Source organism: Haliaeetus leucocephalus, unplaced genomic scaffold, assembly GCF_000737465.1.
Source record: "Haliaeetus leucocephalus isolate CR32 unplaced genomic scaffold, Haliaeetus_leucocephalus-4.0 Scaffold92, whole genome shotgun sequence".
NCBI lineage: Eukaryota > Metazoa > Chordata > Aves > Accipitriformes > Accipitridae > Haliaeetus > Haliaeetus leucocephalus.
The window spans coordinates 1,863,436-1,890,746 of record NW_010972528.1 but is presented as its reverse complement, the minus strand read 5'-3'; the positions used below and the strand labels follow the sequence as shown (position 1 = coordinate 1,890,746).

Sequence of the window (27,311 nt, the reverse complement as noted above, 5' to 3'; positions counted from 1 at the left end):
GGGTGCTTCCTCCTGTTCCACCACTCCAATGCAGCCTCTCGCTGCCGCCACGTGCACCGAGTTCTTCCCCAGAGGGCTTAATTTTTTTTTTCTCCCTCCAAACCTTTTAGCCATAGCCAGGGTAGGGGAGGCAAGCACGGGCAGGCAGTCCTGGAGCCAAGAGCAGCCAGCAACAAGGCTGGCCAAGCCCCAGACACACATGGTGTGAAAAGCAAACTTGTGTCTGCCCCCCCCCCGCCACCTCCACCAGCTTTAAAGACAGAAAAAGAAAAGAAAAACCACCATTAATCTTCCTACACCAATTTAACTGGACTTCTTTTCAGGTCCCGGGCACAACAATTTTTATCCTCTAATCTTGCCAAGACCTTTTTTTTCCCTTTACAGCCACCAGATTTCAGCCTGCGACCGGGAGGGTATGGGGAGCAGAGGGAAGGCAGCAGGGCTGGGGGCTTCTCCTCTCCTCCCCAGGGCAAATCCTGCCAGGTTGTGCTAACACATGCTCACAGCATCAGCGAATACAGCAGGCAGTGCGTGTGGGAGTCACTTGGTAATATGGCCACAACCACCCAAAATCAGGCTGCAACCTGAAAACTCCCTATCCTCACTCCTGCTTTTGAAAATCCCCCATTTTTCCCTGTTGCGGGTATGCGAGGGCCAGGTCTGCAACACCCCAAGCGGCAGGAGCACAAGCACTGTCACAGCACCTCTTTAAATGTGTTTAATTAGCATACAGGGAGCTTAACACACCACCTGATACCAGTCTCAGGGCGGGATACCAAAGAGGTATTTCTTCATGCATTAGAGGGCAGGGAAGGAGGCAGGACAGGTCCAGCCAGCGGGATGGGGCTGGAGGAAGCTGGAGCTGTCCTGGAGAATCCCTGCAGGCCATGCTGTGGGGGGCTGGATGCCTGCAACCCCTTCAAATTCAGCACCCTGAGTCCCAGAGCTTATGATAGGCTTTTATTTGCTACCCTGTCTCCCATCCAGCACCTTCCTCTGCACCGCAGGGAGCCAGGCACCCAAAGCCAAGCTCACCAAATCCCGCATCCTACACCTTCATCCCACCCTGGACCCACCCTAAGCCAGCTCCCCAGGACAGGGATTGCCTGGCCTCCGTGGCAGAGGGGTTTTCTGTGGTTTTAGTCTGCTCTGTGATTTCACCCAGGAATGCTACAAGCACCATCTTGAGCCTGGACTGCCAGTTTACCACTAGTTGTTCAGTATGTGTACAAACTGTATGTGCATATGTATACGCAAGCCATGCAATTATGGTCTGGAACTGGTGCTGAGCTAAGAAGCTCCCTGTGGATCGCACTCCCCCCAAGAAACTTCCTATTCCTACACAATGCAGTGCACAGTTTATCTTTCAACCCAGTGCCCTTGCAATACCTTGAGTCCTTGAAGAAAGCATCACCCCACCCTGCTTTAAGACTTCTGCTTACGGGCTGCTTCCAAATATTGCAAACTGGGCTGACCACATTTTCCACCATCCAACTGAAATTATATACCTCTCTCTACACCCCACCATTTCAGTCCTAAGCTTACCCTCAGTGTAACTTCCCTCTTGAAAACGGGTAGCCTCCCTGCTTTGGTACCTTTGAGTCTCTCTCCAGAGAAGCTTTACCACCAGAAAAATTAAAATAAAAGCCAGGCACACGTACATTAGAGTTCTTCTCTTTGCAGTCTTTAGTTTACACCCTCTGCTTTGCATGGAGTCACAATATTTCGGCTGAGGCGAATTAAAGGCTGGGAGCTGGAGCACAATGGCTCTAAAACCAACAGAGCAAAGCTCCAAACCAAACCATGCTAAGACAGCTATTCGCTTTGGCACAAGCTTTTGTTCAGCTTCATTGTACTGGGAATCGGGCGTGATGGGAGAAGTTTGCCAGGATTTAGTGTGACAGCACAGCTCAGAGAGCAGGGCAGAGACCTGGGCTTCGAGTTAACAGCAAAGGAGAGAGACGAATACCAGTATACCACCATACCTGGGGTTCCTCCTCCCCTTGTTTAATACTGGAAACCCAAGAGAGGGGCAGAATGTTTCAGGTTGTCGTGAAGAGGTTGGCTTGAAGGTCATGCAGATGTTCAGGAGTATCACTACCTCCACAGCCAGTGGTAGCCCAGACTTAGCTAACCCTCTCTAGGGAAGAGTACCAACTCTTGTCCCATGCCAGAAGGACACTTCTAAGGATGCTCTAGGAGATACAGCTGCAAACAGCAAGCTAAAAAATCATTTGAATCTTCTTGTTGTATTCAAAGCCTTGCCTGACCACTGCATAAATGCAGGTAGGTTTTCACATTAGCAGAGTTGAGAAGCCAGAGTCTATCCTGCTTCACATCAGACACCAGCTCCACCTCATGCGTCATTCCTCCATGAGTCAGACAAAAGTCCCAGCACAACTTCCAACCCCCAGCAAGATTGAGAGAAGCAGATAAGCAAACAGGAACATGTTCAGCTGTGAAGAAGTAACTCAATTTTGGGGCCTGAGAAAGGAAAACAAAGCAAATAAAGAAAACCACCAGCATCACTGCTTCACGGTTTTCTCAGAGACACCCTCACTGCCTGTTGCGTTCACCTGAACTCAGCACCTGGGTCCCAGCTAGGAAGGACCTAGGGAACTGAACAGCTACCTCAGAAGCTGCCTTTGCACCAGGAGCTTGCAGAGGGAGATGAAGACCTGAAGAACAGGTCTTCTTTTCAGCAGTGCCTATCAGCAGCAGTGCTTTTAACCTGTGAGTGGAAAGATCCAACCCGCTGCTCCCAAAGAGCATTTGGGCTTTGACTTTTCACCTTTTCTAACATCAGTTCTTCAACTGGGTGTCAGGGCTGCGAGACTCACACCGACAAAAGGAGCAGCTTGTGCAGAAAAAACGACTCCCAGCAGGATCCTGTTAGTCTTGGAGCTGTAAGGAAGTTTTTAAGCACATCAAATTTTAACCACAGCTTTTAGAGATTGCCTTCAAAACCAGGTTTCAAATGCAGGATGGAGCATCTCCCTGCTGGGGAAGCACAGGAACCAGCACAAGGTGACGCAGTGCAGCAGTACAACATCTGACAGCCAGGAATCCTGTATCCCGACTTGTCTACATATCAAAGAGAACTGCTTGCTTCAGCTTCGCTCCGACTTCTCTGCACTGCCTTTGTGAATCTTAACTAGGTCTCTTGACCATTTCTTTACTGGCCCAGGAGAACTGGGTAGGAAGGGGAATAGTAGAAAAGGCAGGGATGACTCAGGATGCCACAGATGCATCATGAGATACTGGCCCCTGTTCAGCATGGTGGAGGTGGTGCAACACCTTGTGCTACTTGAACAATAAAAACAGGCGTGACAACTTAAAGGGCATGGATCCGGCTCCATCCAGCTCAAGTCTATTTGCCTTAGGCTTGATTATTCATGGCAAGTGCACAGAGAGACTTGGAGCAGCTCAGCAAGACCAGACCTTAAGAATAAGGTGCCTGAGCATGGTCTTTCAGTCTGATGCAAAGCCCTGACTAGCACTGAACCCCCAAAGCCAGACTGTCCTTTGATGATGAGCTAGCAAGAAACAACTGCCCCAGGATAGCTTCAGGGTGCATCAGGAAAGCGACAGCTAGCCTCCAAACAGTGCACGGAAGCCAGGGGATCCACAGGCACTGCAAAAGGATGTTCAAACTTGCTGGGAAGAAAGATGGTACCGGCACTGCTGCCCAGCCAGGTTCCCTTGGAGAGGGCAGCATTGCAGGATGAAGACAGCAAAAAACCCCCTGAAGATGTGTATACACCTTGAGCTACATCACACAATGTGCGGAGCCCCTACCTGGAAAGGGGAGGGAGATGCTTCCACCAGAGAGCTGATGGGTTAGCTCACATAGGACCCCACACTAACCCGGTGATCTCCAGCCCGTTAGCCAAGAGCTTCTGGGAATCCCAATCTACTCCAGGACGACGCGATTGTGCATACAAATACTGTACTGAGCAGGGAGTAATGGCTAAGAGAGCACCCTGCGTCCCCTTTTCTAATAGGCACTGACACTGCAGGTTAGCTAGCTCAATCTGTTCTCATTGTTCCCAAAAATGCCCAGCTCAAAAACCCCCTACTATTTCGGTCATTTCTAGTTCCTCTCCAGAAAGCAGCAAATCTGGTTGGGAGCCAGCTGAGCAGTGGTGTTTAATGGATTGACTCGTCTATGGATTTCCTTAAAAAAAAAAAAACCCTCCAAACATTTAAATAAATAGAAGACAGGATTAAATAAATCAGCTTAAAATTACTTTTGAGCCATTCCCAGTTATGTCACATGGAGGAAATGCATCACCAGGGTCCTTTCTTCACTGCTTTTTTCAAATATTAATAAGCAGTGTAATTGCAACATGACTCACTGCGATCCCCTGCCAAGCTGGAGAGACTATCTGCAAGATGCAGGCTTTCTAGAGCGTTGCAAAGGCAGATGTGTGCTTGGGGACTCTTTTGGAAAGGTTTGCATCATAAGCAGCATGGTATGGAAAATGGCCAGGCAGTCGCTTGCCTTTGCAAGTCATTCCCTTGCTTCCTCATTCCCTTCCCTCCTCTCTTAACAACCCCTTGCACATGGGATTTATTGTGGGGTTGGGGTTTGATGCCCTGAGCATGTAAGGCAAAGCAGATAGCACCTGATTTTTATTCCATGAGGAAGGTCTGGGTTGAGAAACCAGCTGGGATCATTTGCCGCTCTGGGCAAGAGGTATCCAGCTGATGGCAGAACTGCTACCAGTGCCTGGGCCAGCTGTGTGCCGAAGCTGCCAGCCTCCCACCCAAGCACTAGAAATACTCCAAGGATGCAACGGAGAGGGAGAGAAGACAACAAAGACGCCAAAATTGAGATGACTGGAACCAGAGAAGAAGGGTGAGGAAGAAAAACAAGGAAATGGGAAAATGGTGCAGCACCTCAAGAAAAGAGCAGCCTGGGAGATGAAGAGCACTGCACTGTGAGAGCAAGGCGCAGGCAGGAGAGCGAAGGCAGAGCAAACTGGCTCACTCATTGCTGCCTGACTTTCTTTGCTCACTTCCAACCCGAGCAGTTCCCAGCCAACCTGATGCCACTGGGCATCTACTGCAGCCCCAACAAGCAATGCTGATGCTGCCCTGCTAGCAGTGGGTGCTGCTTAAGCACCTAGTGACTCAGATTTTGCAGCGCTGGCTGGACATGATCCCCCTCGCATCTCTACAGAGCCAACACAAGGTGCCCAAATTCCCATTCACCAAGGACCTGACCACAACCCAGCCCCATGGGGAAGACACCAGCTTTGGGACCTGAAGCCCCAGCTGCCTTCCCAAATTTTTAGAAGTAGGCTTTGAGGAACCAGCTCTCAGAGATGGAGAGGAAGGTTTATACAGACAGAGGGTCCCAAACACTCCAGCCTGGAACTGGCTGGGCTTTCAGCCAGGCAGTTACCTGCAGGCTCTGCATTGGGTATTCTTCAGTTTAGTCAACAGGGTTAAACTTCCCAGTGCCAACACTGGACAAGCCTCACAAAATCCCTTGGTTCAACCCTCAAAATCCAAAGCCCAGCTAGATGTGGAGACAGTAAGTTTTCAGGAGGACTTCTACAGCAGCTGCAGCACTTACCTCATCAGACTCATCTGAGAGGGTCCGCAGCAAGATGGGGAAGAGGCTGTCAGTGTGTCGAAACATCTAGAAACAGAAAGACGGACAGCATCAGTCCTACAGGCCTCCTCACCCCCTGCTACAGGACCCCTCACCCTGGGGGAGGCTGCTGAAAACTTCACCAGCATTTTCCATCTGAACTGGAGAGCTATCTGAGCTGGAGAGCTTCCTTAAGCTACTGAGTATCCAGCAGCCAAAGCCTTCTCAGAAAAGGCAGGTGGACACACGGTTGCAATGCTGCCGAGATAATTATAGCCAATTCAAAAGCAAGGAACAGGCTGGGAGCAGACAAGCTCTGTCCCACAGAGGAAGCAGCAGGCTTGCATGTCAAGTCCCCAACCTACCTTACGAGGAGTCTTGATGTACAAGTGGTAGAGCCATTTCAGGACTGCAATTCTGGTCATCATCCCAATGGACATGTCATGAAGGTGGCAGTCCAGCACCTGAACTATTCCATCCAGGTTCAGGGTCACCTGGATCCTCTCAGAGCTGCACAGAAAGGAGAGAGGCCGGTTCAGTGCTGTAATGTCCAACTCCTCGCACGGTGGGCAGGTCTACAACACACCAGAGGCTGCATCAAACATCTCAGCTAAAAACCCTAAGAAACATCAACTGTCCCCTTGGCCTGCTCCTGCCCCATTCAGCCTGGTCACCTACATTTCTTACTCTGTGCATCCAGATCTGCTCATGGCAAACCCAACAACTGTGCTCATGTCTTCAAGAGTTATGAAAGCCAGGAAGCAAGCTCCAGGCTTGCAAGCCTGTGGGGTCATGGCTGGGCATGGCCAGGTTTGCCCATGTGGCATAGGCACATTCTGACTGGCATTTCAAGATGGGGAAGCACAATGAGAGACACAGCAATGTACCAAAAACTTGTTTTGGAAGCAACAGAAATCTTCCAGGCTTCAAAGTTTACCACTTTCCCAAAACAGCTGGTACCTACGCATGACAAGACCCCACGCTAGATGAATCCAGTACCTTGGCTGTGTTGAGAAACTGGTCCGTATTGCAGTCACCAGGTTTGGGGTTCAAAGACTAGAGATCCATAAAATGCACTCAGAATCCAACTCAAGTTTGACCAGCTCAAACATCTGCAGAGAACATCAACCCATGTGTCCTCAAACTCCACTAGCTGGGGCCACCCAACCAGGTGAGGACATCCAGTTTCTGCTAATCCCAGCAGACTCATGCTGAGGACTGCAGATGGTGTCCTAGCTGGCAGCGTTTTTGGGGTGCAGCTCTCTGCTACAAGACTGCTGTCCTGGTTTCAGCTGGGATAGAGTTAACTGTCTTCCTAGTAGCTGGTATGGTGCTATGTTTTGAGTTCAGTATGAGAAGAATGTTGATAACACTGATGTTTTCAGTTGTTGCTAAGTAGTGTTTAGACTAAAGTCAAGGATTTTTCAGCTTCTCATGCCCAGCCACCGAGAAAGCTGGAGGGGCACAAGAAATTGGCACAGGACACGACCAGGGCACCTGACCCAAACTGGCCAACAGTGTATTCCATACTGTGTGACATCCCATCTAGTATAGGAACAGGGAAGTGGGGGCAGGGAATTGCCGGCCGGGGACTGGCTGGGTGTCGGTCGGCGGGTGGTGAGCAATTGCACTGCGCATCATTTGTACATTCCAATCCTTTCACTATTTCTGTTGTCATTTTATTAGTGTTATCATTATCATTATTAGTTTCTTCTTTTCTGTTCTATTAAACCGTTCTTATCTCAACCAGTGGGTTTTGCTTCTTTTTCCCGATTTTCTCCCCCATCCCACCGGGTGGGGGGGGGAGTGAGTGAGCGGCTGCGTGGTGCTTAGTTGCTGGCTGGGGTTAAACCACGACAACTGCCTTGAGAAAATCATCTTGTTTCCCAAAAGCTGTCCCAAAAGATGAGGATAACTCTTGGTCATCAAGCAGGATGAAAGCAAACAACTCCCTTAGTTCACCAGGACACTGCCTCTTTTAGAACACTGACAGCCTGCAGAACCTTAGCTCTTGCTCCCTGGTTTTTCCCCAAATAGTTGGGACCTGCACTGGGACAGGAGACCCCAACACAGAAGAGGTCATGTAATGGCATTTTTTTGTCCTGTTTGTGATCCTGACGTCTACCTGATGGTTTCCCACCTCAACAGCAAGGACGTGGGAAGTACCTGTCACATGAGACTAGGTTAAGGAGAGATGGTTGGACCTGAGATGGTTGGACCTGAGATGGTTGGAGCAGACCTCCAAGAGGTATCTGCATTGAAGAGCTAAGTCACTCCTGTCTTACTCAAGCTACTGAATTATTCAAGGCTGGACCAGACTCTTGCTGATTTTTCTAGCGTGCGCAGAGCTGCTCTGCCTCTTGTTTGATAAGAAATCCTAAGGGGCAGATTTCTCATGGTATAATTTGCAAGGAGAGCTGTGGCTTAATAGGATTTGATCTTCCCCAGGACACACGTTGTAAGGACGAGACGAGGAGTCTGCAGCCCCTCACAGCCCTGCAAATATCTGACTGCTTGAGGTGCCCCACGTAACAGATTCTGGGGTCTGCAAATTGCATTTCGAGTTGGAATAAGTTTTGCTTTGATGTTGCAAACAACAGCCGAGGGCCAAATGCTCAGATGTGCAGAACTGAGGGGAAGAAGGCATCCAGAAAATGGGGAGTTTGGGAGAGATGTCCAAGGGAGCAGTGTACTAGGCCATTTAAGCCAGCCTGAATGAGCCCTGTATTTGGTTTTCCTGCAAAACCTGGTTTTCTTGCAGCGGCGCAAGCCTGCTACCCACCTGGCACGGGGCTCCCAATGGAAGAGGAGCACGAATCCTCAACCCAATTACATCTCCATGCCAAAATACACGTTGCCTGCACAGGATGGGGAAAAAAACCTCAGGGTATTGTGTGTTTTCAGAGGGAAGCAGCTGAAAGGGTGGCACACAGAGAAGTGGCGCGTGAAGCCAGCCAGTTTGGAGGTGGCCTCAATGCTGTCACATCCACGAGCTCTGTGCTGCCGCGAGGCAGGTGGGGAGGACACAAGGCGGCATGGTTTGCCACAGCACCCTTAGAGGAGGATGCTGAACTTCTGCCAGCACAGCAACAAGCCACTTCCAGCCCAGCTTGAGCCAAAATTGCTTGTGAAAACCCCTTCCCCAGTGATGCAAAACCTCGGCAGAGGCTGGGTGGCTCAAGCCAAAATCCACCCGAGCTGACCGCAGGAGGTGGCTGGCAGCGCCGGGCTCACCTCGAGTCAGCCAGACCCCAGCCATGCCATGTACCACTGCCCTGCAGCTCTGCCAGGCCCAGCTCCTGCTAAAAGGCATGGTGGCTGGGCAAAGCTCCTTGCCAGTTAACCTCTCCCTGCATCTGCCAAGAAACATTTTAGGCAGGTTGCTGGTGGAGAGCAGGTCCTTTACTCGGCACAAAACCAGGGCACCATTCTGAAAGGCAAGAGGTCCGATGAACAGGTGAAATTGGGCTAAAAATCCCCCACTGACCATGCTCCTCTGCCTCCAAGATGGAGCGGCACCAGATTCCCGTGGGCTACCACCTTTCCAGGGGGGAAGGCAGCAGCCAAGCACGGTGAGCGCTGCTGTGGCTGCAGCTCCAAAGCAGGCTCACAGCTCGCCCCGGCTCTCCTTAATCCCCAGGCACTGCAGAGCGAGAGCAGCAGTAATGGCATTGCATTAATGCGATCCTCTGGGCCTGCCACGCTGGCTCCCAGCGCCAGCATCTGCAGCAGGGCAGATGTCAGATGCAATCGCTTCCATCTAACCCACTACCCCAGATTCTCCTCTAGAGGATGAATGCGGCCCCGGCCTCGCCTCTGTGGCTCGCCTGTGACAGCGAGAACACGTTTGTAGGGCGAATTGAGCAACAATGGGAGCTATACCAGGCTCTCACCTCTGGATACTGGTAGTTTTTGCTCAAGCTGAGCGGTGGGGCAGGAGACCCCCCCCCGTACATCCCCCCGTCTCAGAAAGCATCCTCCAGCACAGGAACAAAGCTCATTTTCTCACTGCGTTTAACCCACAGTGATGTTTTTCACATGTTTCCATGTCCCTTATCAACTAATTTTCTCATTTCTCCCCTTTCTTCAAGGGCTTCTGCCATCTCTCTCCTCAGCGGTCGCCTTTTCTCTGCCAATGCGTGAACTGTCATCTCCCTCCTGGCCTCCTGCCCAGCCCAGCTGCTTTCCTGACCCCATTTTCAGACAAGGTTAAGGTCTAGGCCGGGCTCTAGCCTTTAAGTGGCCTTGCCAAGGGTGGAAATATTCAGGTTCTTTCATTGTGGTCCAAGTCACAAGGGCAGCTCCCATACGGCCTGGCAGCTGTGCTGCTCAACAGGATTGAGCCAGCAGCCAGGAGGTAAATAGCTCCTCTCTGCTATTGGTCCCACAAGCTGTCGCTTTCTTGTCCTCCATCACTCATTTCGGCGCTCTTGGCTTCCTTCTGCTTACTGTGGTTTCCAAGTACTGGAAGTGCCCACAGCACAAGCGCAAGCTGATCTCCCAGGGAAGCGATGAGGCTAAGGTCTAGGCAGAGGCATCCAGTCCAACAAGCTGTAGATCACCACAAGGGCTGGGGCAGTGTGCCCGAGGTCCCCCTCCAGCCCATCCCTCCAACTGCGTGGTGGGAGCAGGGAAGGAAAGCCATCTCCTTGCTCCAGGCTGGAGAGGAGGACCAGGAGGAGCCTCCCCAAGAAGACACCCTGGACCCGAAAACTGCAGCAAGGCAGACTCCGCCAGACAAGCTGCTGGAGAACAGGACTTCAGGGCAGGTTTAGTGCACAAGCTCAAAGCAAGCCATCATGCTTGCCTTCGGCCAGCTATCCCCTGGGTGCAGCAGGGCACCCAGCACCATCCCTACCCTCTACCCAAGTGTTCATCAAATCGATGAGCTCCACAGCTCACCGGCTACACCCACAAGGCGTGCCAGGCTCTGGGCACAGGGCTATGGTGACTTCCAGCACAAAACAAGCAGCAGCCATTTTAGCTTTGTACTAAGCCCTAACTACCATGTTTAAAAGTCCAATTTAAATGCAGGCTTGGGCAGTTTAGCCACGTGGCAGCCGTCTGCCCTTTCTGCAGAGCAACAAGCAGCTTCATGTGTCCATGTGCTGCTGAACACCACCCAAAACAAGAAGCCTTCCTTGCATCAGAAGGACCACAAAAGCTCTTCTGGAGCCCCCATGTCACTTATCTAGTTTGGCGAGGGATCGTGGTCCCATCACCCTTGTCCAGCTGCCATGCATCTAACCCAGGCAGCCCTGCTGACTGCTTGCCAGCCGTTCCCGACCCTCCACACCCAGCAGGAGGGTTGGGAAGTGGTCTCACACTGTCCAGGTCTTGTACTGAAACACCGATGCAGTTACAAGTGCCTAAAAGGCACTTTCCAGCTGTTTTGGTCCAGCGCCACAGGATAGATGCCTGCATCTTCTCATGCAGCAGCTCAGATTGACGGAAGGAAGCCTGGGCTCTGCTCCAGCAGCCACGCTTCCACCTCCCCTTCCTGATCCAGGCTCACACCAGCAATCGCAGCATCGGCGGGGTCAGCTAGGCCACGGGAAGGCTCCGGAGCCTCTGAAACACGCTTCTGGTCTGCTTCCAATGACAGTTTTTGCAGAAGCTGGAAGCAGGGACCCCCACCTGCATGGGGAGCCCCCCTCCAGCCCTGTGCAGCCAAGCTCTCCCAGGAGCCAGTTTCCGTCCCAGCACAGACACGGTCCCCATTTCCTAGCGAATGCAACCAGGAAGCTGGCAATTACCCTGGAAGTATTTTGGATTGCCAACAGCACGTTTTAGGAGCATGTGTCAGTTTGTGGCCATAGGAACGTGCCCAGCATCCATCTATTGAGCATTCAGACCTCGTCATCTTCTTGGATGGCATCTTCATGGAAGACGTCCCTCTGCAGACACTGGGCCGTGAGCTCCTCCGCCCCTGCTGACTGAGGTCCTCCTTTCACCGCTGCTGCAGTGCTATCCCTCTGCAGACGGCTGCGCAGGGAGGGCAGGAGAAGGGGGCGTGAGAGCTGGATGCCTGGCGCCGGGCCATGCTCCATCACTCGCTCGCCAGGGGAGACTGGGGGAAGCAGGGAGGGGAACGAACAAAAACACAAGCGAAGAGTGACTTCATCTTAAAAGGCAGCTGCAACTTCCTCCGTGTGCAGGCTTTCCAGCTTTTCAAAGCAATGCAATGGTTTCCTGCGGTCCTGTCTTGACACCCAGTGGGCATTCAACATGCAGGCAGCTGCCTGCTCCCTGGTGTGAGTTATGGCTGCAACTGGCTACGGGTGCCAGCTCTCACCTTCCTCCGGCTCCAGGGCGAAACCAGACAGCCTGAGCAATAGATGGAGCACCAGGCAGATGTCCAGGGCTCCTGTCGCCCATGTACAGCCCCCAACCCCGTGCCAGTCCCCCAGAAGACGTGCCACGGCAAAAATGTTTCAGGTCCCGACGCTGGGCCAGCAGAGAGGTCACACAGGGTGGGGAAATAGGCTTTGGGGCAGGTAAACCCTAGGACAAAGCCTGGAGTCTCCTGTTTAGAAGGGCTCAAAGCACAAGTCCCGCTGCAAAACCAGGTCTCTTAGAGACACGAAGGGTCTCTCGCCTGCTGTCCCAGATGGTTTTCCCCAGTGCTTGGGGAGCTGGCAGACTGCTTCAGCTTGGGCAGCCATTCTGGCTCTCAGTGACACTGTGACCAAGTCACTGCAGCTCTCCCTGCTTCTGTCCCTCTTTGATATTCACTCTCTCTCTCGCCCAGGTGCAAGCTCTTCAGGACAGAGACAGTTATCACTTGTCCTCCTGGGCTTAGCACCTCTCCTTTTCCTTCCCCTTCCCAATTTCAGCCCTGTGCACACCCACTTCTGCACCTGGTAAACTTCAAGGGCTGAGCAGGGCCAGGACACAGCAATCACAGGAAAGCCAGAGAAAACCATTTAAGTCAAAACCCAAAATCTAGGCGGAAATGAAAAGATCTGTACTTTCAAGAGAGGAAAAAATGAAGGGTATCATTAAGATGAGAGAGTTGCTGGGCTTTGCAGGAGTGCAAAAAAGGAACGGAGGGTACAGACCATCAACCTGAAAAGCTGACGCTTGCATTGCTCTGGGATGTGTTACGATGGGCATCACCTGTCAGTCTTGCTGGTAGGATGCAGCTAGGGTAACGCATCCTATTTTGGGGATCACAACAACAAATAAATATCTGCATCAGCACAATAAAAGTGTTGGAAATCATGACCTCTGACGAAAGGAACTACAGGCAGCAGGAGGAAAGGAAAGATGCGTTATAAGAGCAAATAGATTTGTCCCCAGATTCACTGACAGCTGGATGGGAAGATATTTACAGGAGAGATGATTTACACAAGATATTGGGAGAGATCATGCTGGGCATGGAGCTGCTCTTTGCAGGCCTGGGGCTGACTAATGCCACCCCCCAAGGGTGGCAGGAGGACAGGCTGGCAGCAGATGCTGCCGAGACCCCTTGCCTCTCCAGCAGCTGGAGCTGGACAGTGTGGCCCCAGGTGCTGCCCCACAGCACCGTGCCGTGGTGGGCTGCCAGGACTGCAGCACGGAGGACTGTTGTACCCAGAAGCAGGGTCAGCGCTCTCCAAGCTCTTCTGCCAGCCCCAGACAGCTCACATACCACCTTCTCATGAGGTGTCTGCACCTCTGGCAGACCAGCACACCGCTGTTCCTCTACCACTATTCCCCTGCAAAGGCAGGAGGGAACCAAATACCTCCTATTTTGGCCAAGCTAGAAGAGCCATAACCAAGACAACCATCCACCTTCTCCCCACCTTCACCCTATCTTTTAGCTGAAGTGCCCAACCATGGGAGCTTCAAGACAGGCGAGGTGCACAATCCCAAGTGCACAGACACTTGCTGCCTCACCAGACCTCCCTGGGGGACTTTGCAAGGTCTCCTGGGTGGGGGACAAATATCTCAGTTTACCATAAAGTCAAGACATTTTGGTGCAAATGCATCAGAGAAAAGCAGTCTGCTCCTAGAGCATCCCCAGTCATCCACCCCACTGTAGCCCAGGAGACCCCAAACTGCTTTCCAGCCCTGACCACCCTTCCCTGCAGCTTTGTCAGCATCTGTCAGTTGTCGTCTGTACCCCTCGAGGCCCTCCCTTGTTCTCAAGCTGCTTTGAAGCAACAAACAGACCCTACCTGGTTACTGTGAAGACACTGCTGTTGCTGAAGTTGGAGTCACCGGATGCATCCAGAGAGCCTGGGGGGGGCCAATAAAAAGGAGACACGGTTAGTGGAATGGCAGGGAAGGTGGACAGCAGGACTGGGAGGCTGGAGAGCTGCATGACCTTCTGCCAAGACATTACCAGCCATCGTCTGAGGGTCTGGGGACCCTGAGGATCCCTTCTGCCTGCAGTGAGCATTTTAGACTCCTTGTCAAGCTCTTCTCCACTACCAGAGGTACTGGATGGAGCTGGTACAGGACGGCACTTATCCAGCAAAATGCAGGCTGCACAGCTTCAGACCTCCGCCCCAAACTGGGTCTCCTTATCTGTAATAATGACCCAGATACAACCTTACGATGGTTTCAACCATTCTCAAAGAAGGAGCTCAGAACTGCAGAGCTGCCTTCCATCGTCCGGATTTCAATGCCTAGAGACACCACACAAGCATAGGAAAGGCTGAATCCAACCCAGGACATCTCCACCTGGCCAGGTCTCCTGCGGTGTGACTCCATGTGGAAACCAAGCTCCCCAAACAGCTTTCCAGCCTAAGCCCCCTGCTAAAACTGGGTCTTACAAGCACGGCAACAAAGCACGATGGGATGAACTTGAATCCTCATGCCCCCTTGTGCCAACTGCCTCTACTCACACACGCAGTGGCACCACCACATCAGCACAACCAGGGAACAGAGCTGAGAGTTTGCAATGCAAAAGCATCACAGGTTGATCTGATCCTGCCTGCTTCAAGGTGCAATCCTACCCCAAAGGGGTAGAGATTAAAGCAATTAAACTTTCTGTTGATGTTTTAAAACTCTTCTCCAATAGATTTTAATAAAAGGAGGTACTCTTGGGACAAATAAGGAACAAAAAAGAAAACTTTTTGCTGCTGTTCTATGGCACTAAATTTTTCCACCCCATCCCATCCAAAAAACCTGCTGCATTGGCCGGGAATCGAACCCGGGCCTCCCGCGTGGCAGGCAAGAATTCTACCACTGAACCACCAATGCTGCCCTGTTACTGTCTCTGTGCCCCGGCTGCCTGCTCCTACCGGCCCCGCACACTGCCACCTGCCTGCTGCCCCACACAGCTCCCTGCCTCCTTGCCATCGACCCGGCTGCTATTGTACAAGAAAACCCCTCAGCCTTTTAATTCCCACCTTCCTACTCCCTCTCACGGCAGGAATTCCAAAAGCCGCTTGCGGGCATGTTACAGAAGAGCACTGGGCTGAACGTACAGTCCCAGAAGAATACAACAGATTACCCACACAATTCAAATGTTACACCTATTTCACATGCCTGGACCACAAAAATGTGCCAGAAGTAGCACTCAGTTATCCCAGGACAACAGCATCAAAGGGATGCTGGAAAGCTGAAGCTGCTGCTGTTTTTAGGCATCAGTCTACCAGGACCCTCTCCATTTAGTTTCTTCTCACTTGAATGCTCTTCCAGGTCTCCCGTCCCACTTGCAAACTTCTGCCTTTTCTGTTCCAGAAATTTTAGGACTGGGACAACACCCACATGATGGTCTCTAGAGCACCATGAATCTAGAAAGGACCCAAAATTGTTTTACTTTCTGTTCGTTACCCTTCCCCAACACAGACATCCTCCACGCATGTGTTGATGCTCTCCCAGAACTAATACAGCTCTCTGAGCTCTCCTTTGGGTGATGGCAGCTCCTCCCAAACCATCCACTGCAGGACAGGTGGGCTATTCTCTTCCCATGTTATGTAGCGAGACACTAAACACTTAACTATAAACAATCTTTTTCAGGTCAGCTTAATCACTAAGTCAAAGTGAAGCACAGTGAGGGGATGGGGATGCTCACCAGGGAACGCAGCACTGCAGCACTGCTTGGGCTCCAGGCCAGATCAACGACCCTGCTACGCAGACAGCACCAAACGTGTCTGTCTCAGCAGAGGATCATCTGTGGAACAGGACTCCAAGGCTCAAAGAAAGCACAGAGGTCCCATATGCCCTGAGCTGCCCCAGGACACCAAACCAACTCAAGAACTTCTCTTGAGGACCTTCCCTTGACCTTCCCCTGAGCCACCTCTAGTGGCTCAGACCAACGGGGACTCACCGCTGGATGCTGCCTCTGGCTTGGAGAGAGACTCCTCTGAGGTGGGCTCTGCAGGTAGGGTCATTGACTGCTTGGCCTCATCCATTTCATCATCCTCTGGGATGACCAGCTTCATCAGGCTCTGGTTGCACACGTTCGCCACCTCCTTGATGTCTGAGTGGAGGCAGTGTAAGGAACACGCAGTCCCACACGTGGCTAGGTGCCACATCTGGCCAGCCACGCAGAAGCCACCGCAGCCCCACCAGGGCTGCCCCAGCCCAGCTACTGCAACCCCCCTCACATCCAAAGGGCTGGTGTGGGTTTTAGCACTTGACAGGAGGACTTCTCCTGGCCCTCTCCAGCTGTGCAGCTGGCCCTGCGCCCCAGGGGCAGGAAACAGGCGATTCCCTGTGGGTTGCTGCAGCAGGAATCGGAGCAGCTCCAAGTTACAAGGATACTCTTCTTGCGATCATCATAGGAGAGACACGGCAGGACAGCAGTCAGGATCCCTGAGGAGTAAGGCAGCATCACCCGGCCAGCTAGCTGGATGAACTCCCTCATCCAACACATGGCTGTCAGCTGGATCAGGTCATCTGGAAGACATGGGACAAGCAAAGGTGAGGGAAAGGACAACACTGGCAGCTGAGCAAACTCCACAGACCAAGGACCACCTGCAAGCAGAGAGCTGCCTCTGCTCCATCCAGAGTCACTAGTCCAGAGAGACCCTAGTCTGGGACAGTTTAGTCCCAGAAGAGATAGGTAAGACCTGAATCTGCAGTGAGGCTGAGATTAAACACAATCTTTAGGTTTCGGAGTTAACCCAGTTCAATCCGTAATCCAGGCTTCCCCATTTACAAGTATCCTGTCAAGCTTCCCAACACACAAGGATATTTCCTCTGTCACACCTAGAGCAGTTGTGTGTCTGGGTCAAGCGTTGCTCCTAGAGTCGGGGTTTTGTTAACCTCCCCAAATTCTGAAAAAGGGAGCACTGCTGGGGCAGTTAGCCGAAGCAAGGCCAGATTTTAGGGTTAAACAATGTAAATTTATTGGGCATCAGTTTAATCAAGAGCAAGCAGTCTCGTTCTATTTCTATTCTTCTATCTCGCAAGAAACCCACTCCCTTCAGCAGCGTTTAAAGAGCAGTTTAAGCTCAATAAGCACAGCTCAGGGACAAGATCCTTCTCAGGAAACAGATCCAACTGCATCTGTAACCCTCTGCCACTGCCTACACAGCAGACCTGCAGGAGCTACAGTGCAGCACTAACACAAAGCACCAGGCACATCACGTTTAACTGTCCTGCCTATGCACCTAGTGCCACCAGAGGTTAAGACAAGCCCCTAAAGAGATCCCTTCTAGATGTGCTGGATAACCACAGCCAGATATTTTACTTCCAGGCACCTCTGCTTTGGAGGATGCCAGACCTAAATTTGAGGCTGGGGGATGAGCAGTACAAGAGCAGTAGTGCTAACCATGAGCAAGCTGCCTGTTCCCCGCTTTCAGCAGGATTTGCACGCACAATGACAAAGGAAAGGCAAGTGGGTGAGCTGGTGAACAGCCCACTGGAAAGCTCCTGGCCCGAAACTATGGTCGGTACTGCAAACCTGGAGGCGGATGCTACCGCTTGGTCCTGTGCACTCACCAGCCGCCTGGCAGTGAATCACCAGGATATTGGCCATTTCTGCAAACTTGACGCTGGAGGGATTCTTCTTGATCTCCTTGAGGAACTCCCCGAGAGCCACCTCACACCTGCAGAGAGGCAGAGCAGCTGGTTAGCGCTCAGTTGCCCTGGACCAAGAAGTTATGGAGACCAGCCTCCTACATGCATACATAAAAAGGATGCTGGTGGCACAACAGGCGTGCCTCTGCACAGGGGCAGGGCCAGGAAGGACAAGGCTGACAAGCTCGCCCTGGCCTAAGGCAGAGACAGCACACAACTGCGAGGATGGAGGTGATGATGACTGTCTGGAAGCTCCCTGCACCTTCCGACAACTGCCCTAATAGCCACAAAGGCTCTGTTGAGATCGAGGTGTGCCTGGGGTGGGGAGCACAGAGGGGAGCAGGGGGGCAGATGATACCCAAAGTTTTCAGCGCTTGTTCCTCAACACATGGACACTGGGAAACAAAGAAGCAGGGAGGACCCAGGAGGGCTTGGCAGCAGGATAGACCCAGGCCAGTCTCACCACTGACTTATACCCTACAAAACAGGTCCAGTTATTCTCTCCCAGCACAAGAAGCCAAGATTCTCTGACCTCCCTGAGAATACCCAACCACTGCTGTGCTTCAAAATGCCCTTGTCTTGAGACCAGCAATGGATCTCAGGAGCAAGCTCGCAATGCTTGCTTCTCTTCTCCATCCAGGAGATGCTGGGTTGGTGCTCTATCTTGCTGAGAGAGGCTCGCATGCTGCAAAGCTTGTTCACAGAGCTCAGAGCGCATCCTAGAAGCACACATGAGCCTCTGCAGCTCTGATATTGGGTGCAAGGGCTGAGAAGGCAACAGCTCAACCAAGTCAAAACAGTTTGTCCCCCAGCACAGACCACGGTGTCCTCCACAGCCATTCCAGCCACATCAAGCTAGGGAAGAGAAGCCCTTGCCAAGGACACTTTGATCCACCGACCAAGACAGCTAGATTGCTGTCTCCCACCACGCATGCAGGATTTTGCTGCAGTTATACGGAATTGTTGCAAGCAAACGAAGAGGGTGATGGACAGATGGCGAGCAAGACACAGCCCTCATGCCGGACCAGCCTCCACACTCACATTTTCCGTATCTCCTTGCTGTTGTCTCCCAGGATCTGGAAGAGCCCGTCCAGGATTTCTGGCAGATAATCCAAGAGGTTGATGTCAGGCACAGACTCTAAGACCAGGATCTAGCTCAGGGGAAGAATAAGAAAGAAAAAGTGAGTTTTGGAGAAGCTAACATCACTAGCACAAATCTGGTGCAGTACTGAGGAATTCAGAGTTGCGCTGTGTGGGATGGGGGGGAAGAACAAGAGAACAGCACAGAGCTGCCCATCTCAGAAAGAAGCTAGGCTAGCACAGGAAGCAAGCAATCAGCCTGCAGTGTTGCTACGTTTCCAATCACCACTCTGTAAAATAGAGCAGGGATCAGGAATGACTGCCAAGATGCATGCAGACAGACCTGGGACAGCAAAAAGTACGGCTGAAAGAGTGCAGCAGCACGCATCTCTCCCCAAACCCCAGCCAGGTACTGAGAGCTCCTGTCTTGCACAGAAAGGTGAAAGCAAGTAGACATCCCTTGCCTCCTGGAGAACAACGTCCCTCCATCACCACTGGGTGATGGAAAGCAGCCTGGCACTGTCCTTTAGGAGACTATAACCTCTAGACCACAGCATATCTATTTTTACAAGCAACGCTTTGATGGTATTTTCTAACTTCATGTGCAATGTCCTGAACCAGGTTGGCAGAAATGCAGTATGATGTCCCCGTGACTGCAACAGCAAGGTGACAGGGAGCTGGCATTTTAACCTAGCAGGTGAAAAAAATCTGCCAGCTTAAAAAACCTGCCCAAATAAATTCAGGTGCCTGAGTTCACACATCGCCATGGATATCTGCTGTTTGCCCAGAGACAGGATGCTGACAGGTCACAGTATTTTGGAGTTCAGACTGACAGGCACACGTGGCGCTGTGCACACCTACCCAGGATATGATGAACTGCCGGGCATACTGGTTGTTGGAGTAAATCCTCTCGCGCAGCAGTGGGATGAAGCCTACCAAGTCAAATTGGTTGCTCTCTGTCACGATATCCTGCAGAGCCCAAGCAGAGGGTGTTAGGAGGGATGGCCACCACCCCGCACCCCCGCAGCCACCCCCATCCAGCCTTTTTAAGGCACATGACAGGAAAAAGATGACAAGCAGTTGATGCATGCGTCTGTGGGTCAGGAGACCTGGGGAGAAGGAATCACATGGTTTATTCAGGCAATGAGCTAGTAATCCCCCTTGGGCAGGGACTAATGCTGAGTGGGACCCAGAGAGGGAGGCTCTTGCCTGCTGTGTGCCAGCCCAGCTGAACAGGAGGAGGACGGGAGCTTCTCCGATTGATGCGTCAGAGGTATGTTGCACACATGAGCAAGCACCTTTGATGTAACCATGTGTATCAGGGGCGGGAGAGTCCCCTGGCTTTAAAGCTCTTCCTACTCACTTGGTGAATTTTGCTGCTTGGCTAAGTCTCTCACACCAGTACGGTGGAGCAGATCTCCCAGCAGGAAGGTTTGCAGCAGGTGATGCAGAGACCGCATTAACTGCTGCGATAACGAAGAGGAGTGAGGGCAAGATCTGGCAGGGAGCCACTCATCTCTGAATAGCAGAAAAGGAACTGGGAGGTCTGTGAGAGTAAAAGCCCGTTGGCAGGCAGAACAGGAAAGGGAACCGAACCGCCCACCCCAAAGCAGTAGCAGAGCAGCTCCACTCACATTGCTACTCACTTACGGAAGGGAGGAAAAGCAGAGGAACAGCCCTTCTGCTGCCTGGGACAGGGCTGCAACCCTACTCGGACTAAAACATTGCTTCCCCAGACACCCGGCTCCCAACAGCTGAACACACACGTGGCACTGCGATAACCTACCAGCCCCTCACAACCCAGGTGCCTGAGACTGCCACCAGACCCTGAACCTAAAAGACTACAGTCAGCGAGAGAAAGAAATGTTTTGACAGTAGCCATAGTACTGAGCTAGGACAGTTTTAGCAGCTGCAGCCTCAGGGACTGACACATCCCCAGCCAAGACATGCCTGCAGCTTGCACCAAGGACTCTCAGGAGAGAAGAAATACCTTGAGAAGCCGATCGAGGAGCTCCGAGCCGCTTTTGACATTTGGGTCAGGATCAGCAGCCAGCTGTGAATGACAGAAACAAGAGCCATGGCAGCAATGGGTCCCAGGTCTGCTCCCCACTCTGCAGTGGGGCTCCCAGGACTGTTACTCTCCTTTGGCGTTTACAGGGATGAACACAGAGAAGTCCCTTTATCTCCAACTCCTCATTAGGCTCCAACAAATTCTCCTGAGAGACATCCTAAGGGAGATATCAAGCACCCATCACCTCCCCCAGCTACATGGGTTTTCATAGGCCAACAGCCATGCTCTTAAATGGTAGAGAAATACAAGTTTCCAGTGAAAAGCTGCAAAGACAGGCATACGTAGATGTGTTTTTGACACTACAGAACCCACAAAGCCGTAGAGCTGCAGAGCCACCTTGCCTCCAGCAGTCCTGTCAACCTTATTTCCTAATACCACTCAATAAGGAGCAGGAAAATATATTCTGGAGATGAGGACAGAAAACAAGGTATCTTGCAGTGAACTTTAGCACCCACAACATCAGTGGCCAGTGTGTTGCTGCAGAAACTGCTCATTCAGTCCCTCAGACCTGCCTGGGTCAAAGCAAACCAGTTTACCTGGAAAAAAAACCTTGGACAACTTGGTTGGTTTGACCCAGAGAAGAAAAGGACTAGAGAATGAATCCTACTTCTCCAGTGTGGGAAAGAAAAACACATGGGGGTTGAGAGAAAGCTTCTTACCTTGCTGAGGCCATCAAAGAGCACGTTGAAGTGTGGGAGAACGGAGCCCCTGGCCACCTTGACAATGTTATAGAGGGCTTCGCAAGCATAGTACCGCAGCCGACTGTCGGCGTCATTGAAACACGTCAGCACCGGCTCAATTAGCTCCTTCAGGTAGAGTCCAGAGTCCTGGTGGACAGGACGAGACTGATTAGTTGAGGACCATGCCACAGGGAGAGGGAAGAGATGGCGCTGCCCTGGAACATACTGCAAAAATTCAGGCCCATAACGGCTTAGTGCACCTATGCTGGATAGGATTTATTAATGAATTTTGAATTTTATTATTGAAATTATTGAATTATATTATTCAGGTACAGTGAGAGTCACCTGAGAAATTGTTTCAGGGAAGTCTATACCAGCAACTAAAGTGATTACTGCAGCTGTACTTGGCTGGTTTTGATTCCCACAGATGCACAAGACATTTGGGCAGTTATTCACCACCCACTCCGAGCACCTTGCAAATCAAGAGGGGCTGCCTCCCCCAGCACGCCGTTCATCTCTGCTGGAGACTGGTCCACAGAGAAATCTGTCCCTGCCTCTCTGCCCTGCAGGCAGGAGACGAGGCAGGTCCCCAACAAAGCCAGTGGTCACCAGCCCTTGCAGCAGTCAGCTGGCAGCCAGGATTTATTCCACTCTGCTGGCTGGTTTTGGTGTAAACCCACCCACATTTCCAGGACCAGGGGGAACATCCCAGACAGCAACAGATCAAGCCCACCTGCACCTTCAGCTAAGCAAAGAAACCCTTGGTCTGTTGGGCTACTCTTTGTAATGTCAAGAGCTGGGGAGCACAGAGGAGCTGGTGATACACTCTTCACAAAAAGAAAGACAACCAGCAGCCCCAAAGCACCTTCCTGCCCTATTGTCTCCAGAAACACCAACTCAACCGTGGTCCCAGCTACCAGAAGAGGAGCAGCTTCAGCCTATGCAGCTGCTTACGGATAAGGAGATACAACAGCTTGCGGAGTTAAGGTGGACATATCTGTCGGATGAAGTGACTATAGCACTAATTCCCAAGCAAAATTCATATTACATGCTGAAGTTTGTCCCCCTGCACCATGCAAGGGCCACACTAGGCTGACCCTAACCCTGCTCAGAAGCAAAATATAGCAAAATATTAATGAGGTTGCTCCCCAGCCCAAAAGACTTCTGCTTGAAGGATTCACCAGCACAGCAGGAGTTTCAGACAAACCCAGAAGTGGAGACAGAATGTTGGCTTGTTTTGAAGTTAAAAACCCCCTACTTTGGGGAAACAGGCTGGCATTTCCTGAGTGTCTAGCAAAGGAGATGGTAAGAAAATCAACAATGTGCAGACTAGCAGATTAAAGAGCTCAACTCCAAGTTTTATCAGTGGCCCTCAAGGCCACCAAAACCAACTCCATCCCCCAAAGCCAGCTGTACTGGCAGCTCTGGCAGCACGGAGTGCCTGCCCCTGCACTGTGCAGGAAGAGAAGATGGGTTACGTGCCTGGGCTGAGGGCAGAGCAGAGCATTGCTCATCCCAGGAAGGAGGATTTCACAAAGAGATTCTGCATTTTAACAAGAGAATGAAAACAGGAGTACTGCTCAGAAGCTCCCGGCCACCAGCGTAAAGGCAGTTAACGTAAAAGCCGTAAGGCTTCAAAGCATCTGCTCAGACCGATCATGACTCTCATTACAAGGGGAATAAATTAATTAAAATCTACCTCGTAGCTCTTCCAACAGGCACAGCCTGCTCTTCCCAAGCCCTCTGCTTTCGTTGACATATACCTTACTACGGACCAGGTGGAAAGAGTCCCCTTGCAGGCGCTTTCAAAAAACCAGCCGCATGGTTTGACTCAAAAGCCCAACGGAGCCATGAGCCTGCAGTCTGTGCTCTCCTCCACAGAGATCTGGATGCTCTGGCATAGCCCTGGAGGCAACTTACTGAGCTTGTTCTTGTTAATGAGAGGAAAGTTATAGAGAAAGACCTTAACTGGGACAGAAATCAGCCAACTTCCCACACAAGGGGCGTCAATATAACACCTCCAGAATAGGACTGAGCAATCCACACGTTCAGCAAGTAAAACTTCTGCCGAGCCCAACAGAAAGCTACTATCTCAGGCTAATGCAGCTTGACACTTTACACCGCTTGCTTACTTCGACTATGACTCTGCCACCCTTTGGCCCATACCTTGGCCCTGCTTCCCAAAGGCCCTGCCCGCACTGCTGGAGCCAGATGAGCTAGGGGGGAGAGAAGGAAGGGCTGCAACTCTTCTCAGCTCTGTTAACGCAAATTAGTACCCAACCTGCCGAGTCTAGTCCAGCTGCTAGAGACAGAGAATGGACAGATGCACTTAAACCACACCTAGGGAGCTGCCAAGATGTGACCCAGGCCAGAAAGTGCTCCTGTGTCCAAAGGATGTGGCTGGGCATATTGAGGAAACTCAAATACAACCCAGCCATAGGCTGCAATGCAGGGAGGGAGCTGCAGGGCCACCAGCCTGAGTCTTCCCATCACGCTGACCCAGGAGGAACTGTTGTTCTCCCACCATAACCCACAGAAGCCAAAAAACCCCACCTGCACCTACCTTGCCCAGGGCAATGGAGCAAGCGGCCAGGCCAATGAGTCCCCCTTTCCGGCTGTGGGGGTGCTGGGACAGTGCAAACTCCTGCGACAGGATCTGGATCACGTGTTTGATTTGAGATGTGTTGTTCTGAGCCACAAACTCTCGCACCAGCCTGGGGAGAGAAGAGGAAAGTACCCAGGGGGCTTTAGGTTCAGCCCGATACAAATGCTCGGGAGCTTGGCTCCCCGTGGCTGTCAGAAACAGGGACGTTTAGCCACAACAAATGCCAGAGAAAGCAGTACCAAAACAGGGAATGCTGAAGGAACCCGCAACTGAGACCAGAGCTCTCTCCTCCTCCCCACTCACATCCACAGTGGCTCGCTGCCCTCCTACTGGTCCCAGCCTACAGCCTTCTACACCATTCATGAACTCCCAGCCCAGGATGGACTCTCAAGACCCACCTCAAGCTGTGTGAGACCACCAGGTCTTCAAACACCTACTCCAACAGTGAGGGTTACGGGGGTCGTTTACCCCCAACACAGCACAAGACGGCAGCAGAGAACTGCTCAGCAGGCACCAGAAGCGCTGGTGGCTCGGTAGGGAATTGTTGTCCACCACGCCCATGCCCAGCACTAAGATTTTGGACCTTTCCAGCCACCCACACATCACTTCAGCTAATATTCCACATATTTAAATATACTACTAATAGTTCATTTAAATATACTCTTAAACAGCACAAACCTTAACAAAAAACCCACAAGGTTTCTATATGCAATACCTCCTCCTCCCCCCCAGAAACTTGCAGCTCGTTACCCAAAGATATTTAACGCATCAGCTGTGCTTAAACGAAGAGACCTGTTACGCCACCAGCCTACACAACTGCTTCAAGGTCCCGGGTCACCCAACCAGCCCTTCAGCCCCAGCTCCCCTGTGGCAGAGCCACTGGCCAGCCAGGGAGGCTCAGGCAGCTGTGCAGGCAGCTGTGCAGGCAGCTGTGCAGGCAGCTGTAGCATTGGTGGTTCAGTGGTAGAATTCTCGCCTGCCACGCGGGAGGCCCGGGTTCGATTCCCGGCCAATGCAGCACTGTTTTTCCCCTTTTTTTCTTTGACTTCTATCCATAACGTGGACACAGGAACCTCAAAATCTCAACCTAAATAAGGATCTTTACCTTAACCTTCAAAGAAGGTGCAAAAGCTTCCACTACCTAACTCCATATGTGTTTTTTTCTCTGGCACTATATTGAGTCTCACACTATCCTCTCCCAGGTAAGTACCACCAGCCCATCACCCACTTTATAATCCAGGAAACTCATTACAGAAGATGTTTATGAACATTCTCCTGCAAAATGGTTAACGCCAGCTCTGTTCTCACCCTGCTCTGAGCAAAGCAGCTGCCCCTTTTCTTCCCGGGGGCATTACACAGCCTCTCCCTCACTCTCCCCACACCAAAGCCGAGTTCTCCAATAGTTACAGCCCAACCCACACTCATAAACTGCTGCTTTAGGGCAAACGGCTCCATCTGCAGTCCCACCCCAGCAGCAGGCTCCAGCACAGACCATCAGGGTGATCCTTTTACTACCTAGATTTAACGGACAGAGTTTTGTTTGAACAGGAATAACTTTACAGACTTCCTTCAAGAGTTTAAAGATTTAACTAATAAGACAAAAAGCAGCGAAAAGCAATGTACAGCATCAGAGAGTCTGCAAGCAGCAGGAGCTGCTCCCACATTACTGGCCAGAGGATGAGAAAGTACCTGAGCTGAGAGGCAGCGAGTCCCTCCTCACTTGATGCCATAGACATGGGAGAGACGCTGCTGGTGCTATTCTGTGATGGGTTTTAGCTGATCTAAACCCGTGTATCTGTAGAAAAGCTGGCCCTTACCTTCCTCCTCCTTATACCCTTCCCAAACTGGGCTTCCAGCTTGATTGGCTGAACCGCCTGACCCCAAATCAGACTTTGGTTGGTATAAGCCAACCACAAAACCCTAATCCTGGGGCAGAATAAATCAGAGCAGAGCTGCTTGGATAAGACAAGGACTATCAGCCCTCACAGCAGCAACAAAGGGACAATTCTTAAGTATCCCTGAGGCTAGAATTATGAGGACAGACGGCACATCTACCGCAACACACACCTAAGAAACTATTCCTATAAAGAAGGGAAAAAATAAGGGAAAAGTAGACACACAGATCAGAAGAAGGACCTGGCAGGCTTGGGTTTGTACCTGAGCAAAACACCCCATCCCAAAAACCATTTTTCTCTGCTGCCCACGTACACCGTCCCACGCAGGACCCTCCACGTTCCAGGCACATGGTTCCCACCCCACACCCCTCCCACGTCTCCCGCCGAGCCCTCAACAGAGTGGCTCCATCCCCATGCCACTGGCTGCCAAAAGTGGCTCGCTGCTCCCCTCGCAGGCTCACCGTAACCGCATCTCCCATGCAAAACTCACCCTCCGGCTTAGAACATCGCTCCCAGCCTTGTACTGTGCTGTCCCTTGAGGGGATGCTTCGGATCTCCTCCATGAGCTGAGCTGTCAGGCAGTGCCCAGGGAGGATGCAGTCCCTCCCAGGCAAAGCCGTGGACCAGTGCAGCACAAAACACCCAGACCAGCACAGTGAGAGCGAGAAAACATGCAGAGAACGTGTATGGGCAACGCTAGAGGGGGCACAGCCACGCCAGCAGACACCTGCAGACCCTTGTCTGCGATGCTCTGAAATGAAGGCCTGAGCTCTGCCAAAACAGCAGCGATGCAGGAAGAACTAAAGGCAACACCCAATGGCCGCGGGTGACAGCAGGCGCTTCCCACTTCTGCAGCTAGGACAAGCTTGGGTGAGAGACCTTGAGGGAGACGTGGAATGGCACCACGAGATGATGAACCCAGGCTGATGTGAAATGGGCCCTGGATGATGGGCACAGCCGCCCCAGCACCGGCCCGCTGCCCAGTGAGACCCTCGTGTTCCCCTCCCACGGTCAGGGCCCGGCACAGAGCCGACCCCCTCCACGAGCGTCGCAGAAGAGCAAGTACGGCATTTCCAATGAGTTTCTAAATTTACGCTGCTCGCACATTTACTTTGTGCGGTGCTGCGCAATGGCACCGGGGACCCACCGTCAGACCGGGCTTTCCACGAGGGGCTCGTGGGCACAACTCCTGCCCTGGGACATGCACCCTGAACCGGCGGGTCCCTGCTTGTGCTCAGAAGCTGACAGGCTTAGAGTTAAACTGCATCGACCAGTGCCGTGGGGATGGGAAATGTGGAGCAGCTCTGGGGAAGAGGCCCTCCTGCCCGGGCACTGCCCAGGTCGCTGTCCCGACAGGGTCACTGTGCTACCTGAGTCCCCTCCCTGGACTCCCGGGCCTGCAGCCCCCGGGTGCCCC

General features: G+C 52.0%; 1 protein-coding gene and 2 non-coding genes across 4 annotated transcripts in view; 1 reads left to right on the top strand and 2 right to left on the bottom strand.

The window, feature by feature from the left end:
- The window catches only part of VAC14 (Vac14 homolog (S. cerevisiae)), a 67,187-nt gene that overhangs the window by 39,490 nt on the left and 386 nt on the right, over positions 1-27,311 (bottom strand). For both annotated transcript variants that reach the window (XR_775418.1, XM_010584055.1), the window contains exons 2-12: positions 23,958-24,108; positions 21,374-21,541; positions 20,634-20,696; positions 19,505-19,612; positions 18,605-18,714; positions 17,486-17,592; positions 16,304-16,438; positions 15,867-16,019; positions 13,765-13,825; positions 5,968-6,112; positions 5,585-5,650 (exon numbers count right to left, since the gene is read on the bottom strand). Coding sequence is in view for 1 of the 2 variants with exons in the window: in XM_010584055.1 (XP_010582357.1) it covers positions 5,585-5,650; positions 5,968-6,112; positions 13,765-13,825; positions 15,867-16,019; positions 16,304-16,438; positions 17,486-17,592; positions 18,605-18,714; positions 19,505-19,612; positions 20,634-20,696; positions 21,374-21,541; positions 23,958-24,108 (1,267 nt within the window). In the remaining variant the exon portion in view is untranslated. The remainder of the gene's footprint in view (positions 1-5,584; positions 5,651-5,967; positions 6,113-13,764; positions 13,826-15,866; positions 16,020-16,303; positions 16,439-17,485; positions 17,593-18,604; positions 18,715-19,504; positions 19,613-20,633; positions 20,697-21,373; positions 21,542-23,957; positions 24,109-27,311) is intronic.
- Positions 14,724-14,794, bottom strand: TRNAG-GCC. The gene has a single exon. It is a non-coding gene; the product is annotated as a tRNA-Gly (tRNA).
- On the top strand, positions 24,946-25,016 carry TRNAG-GCC. Its single transcript has one exon. It is a non-coding gene; the product is annotated as a tRNA-Gly (tRNA).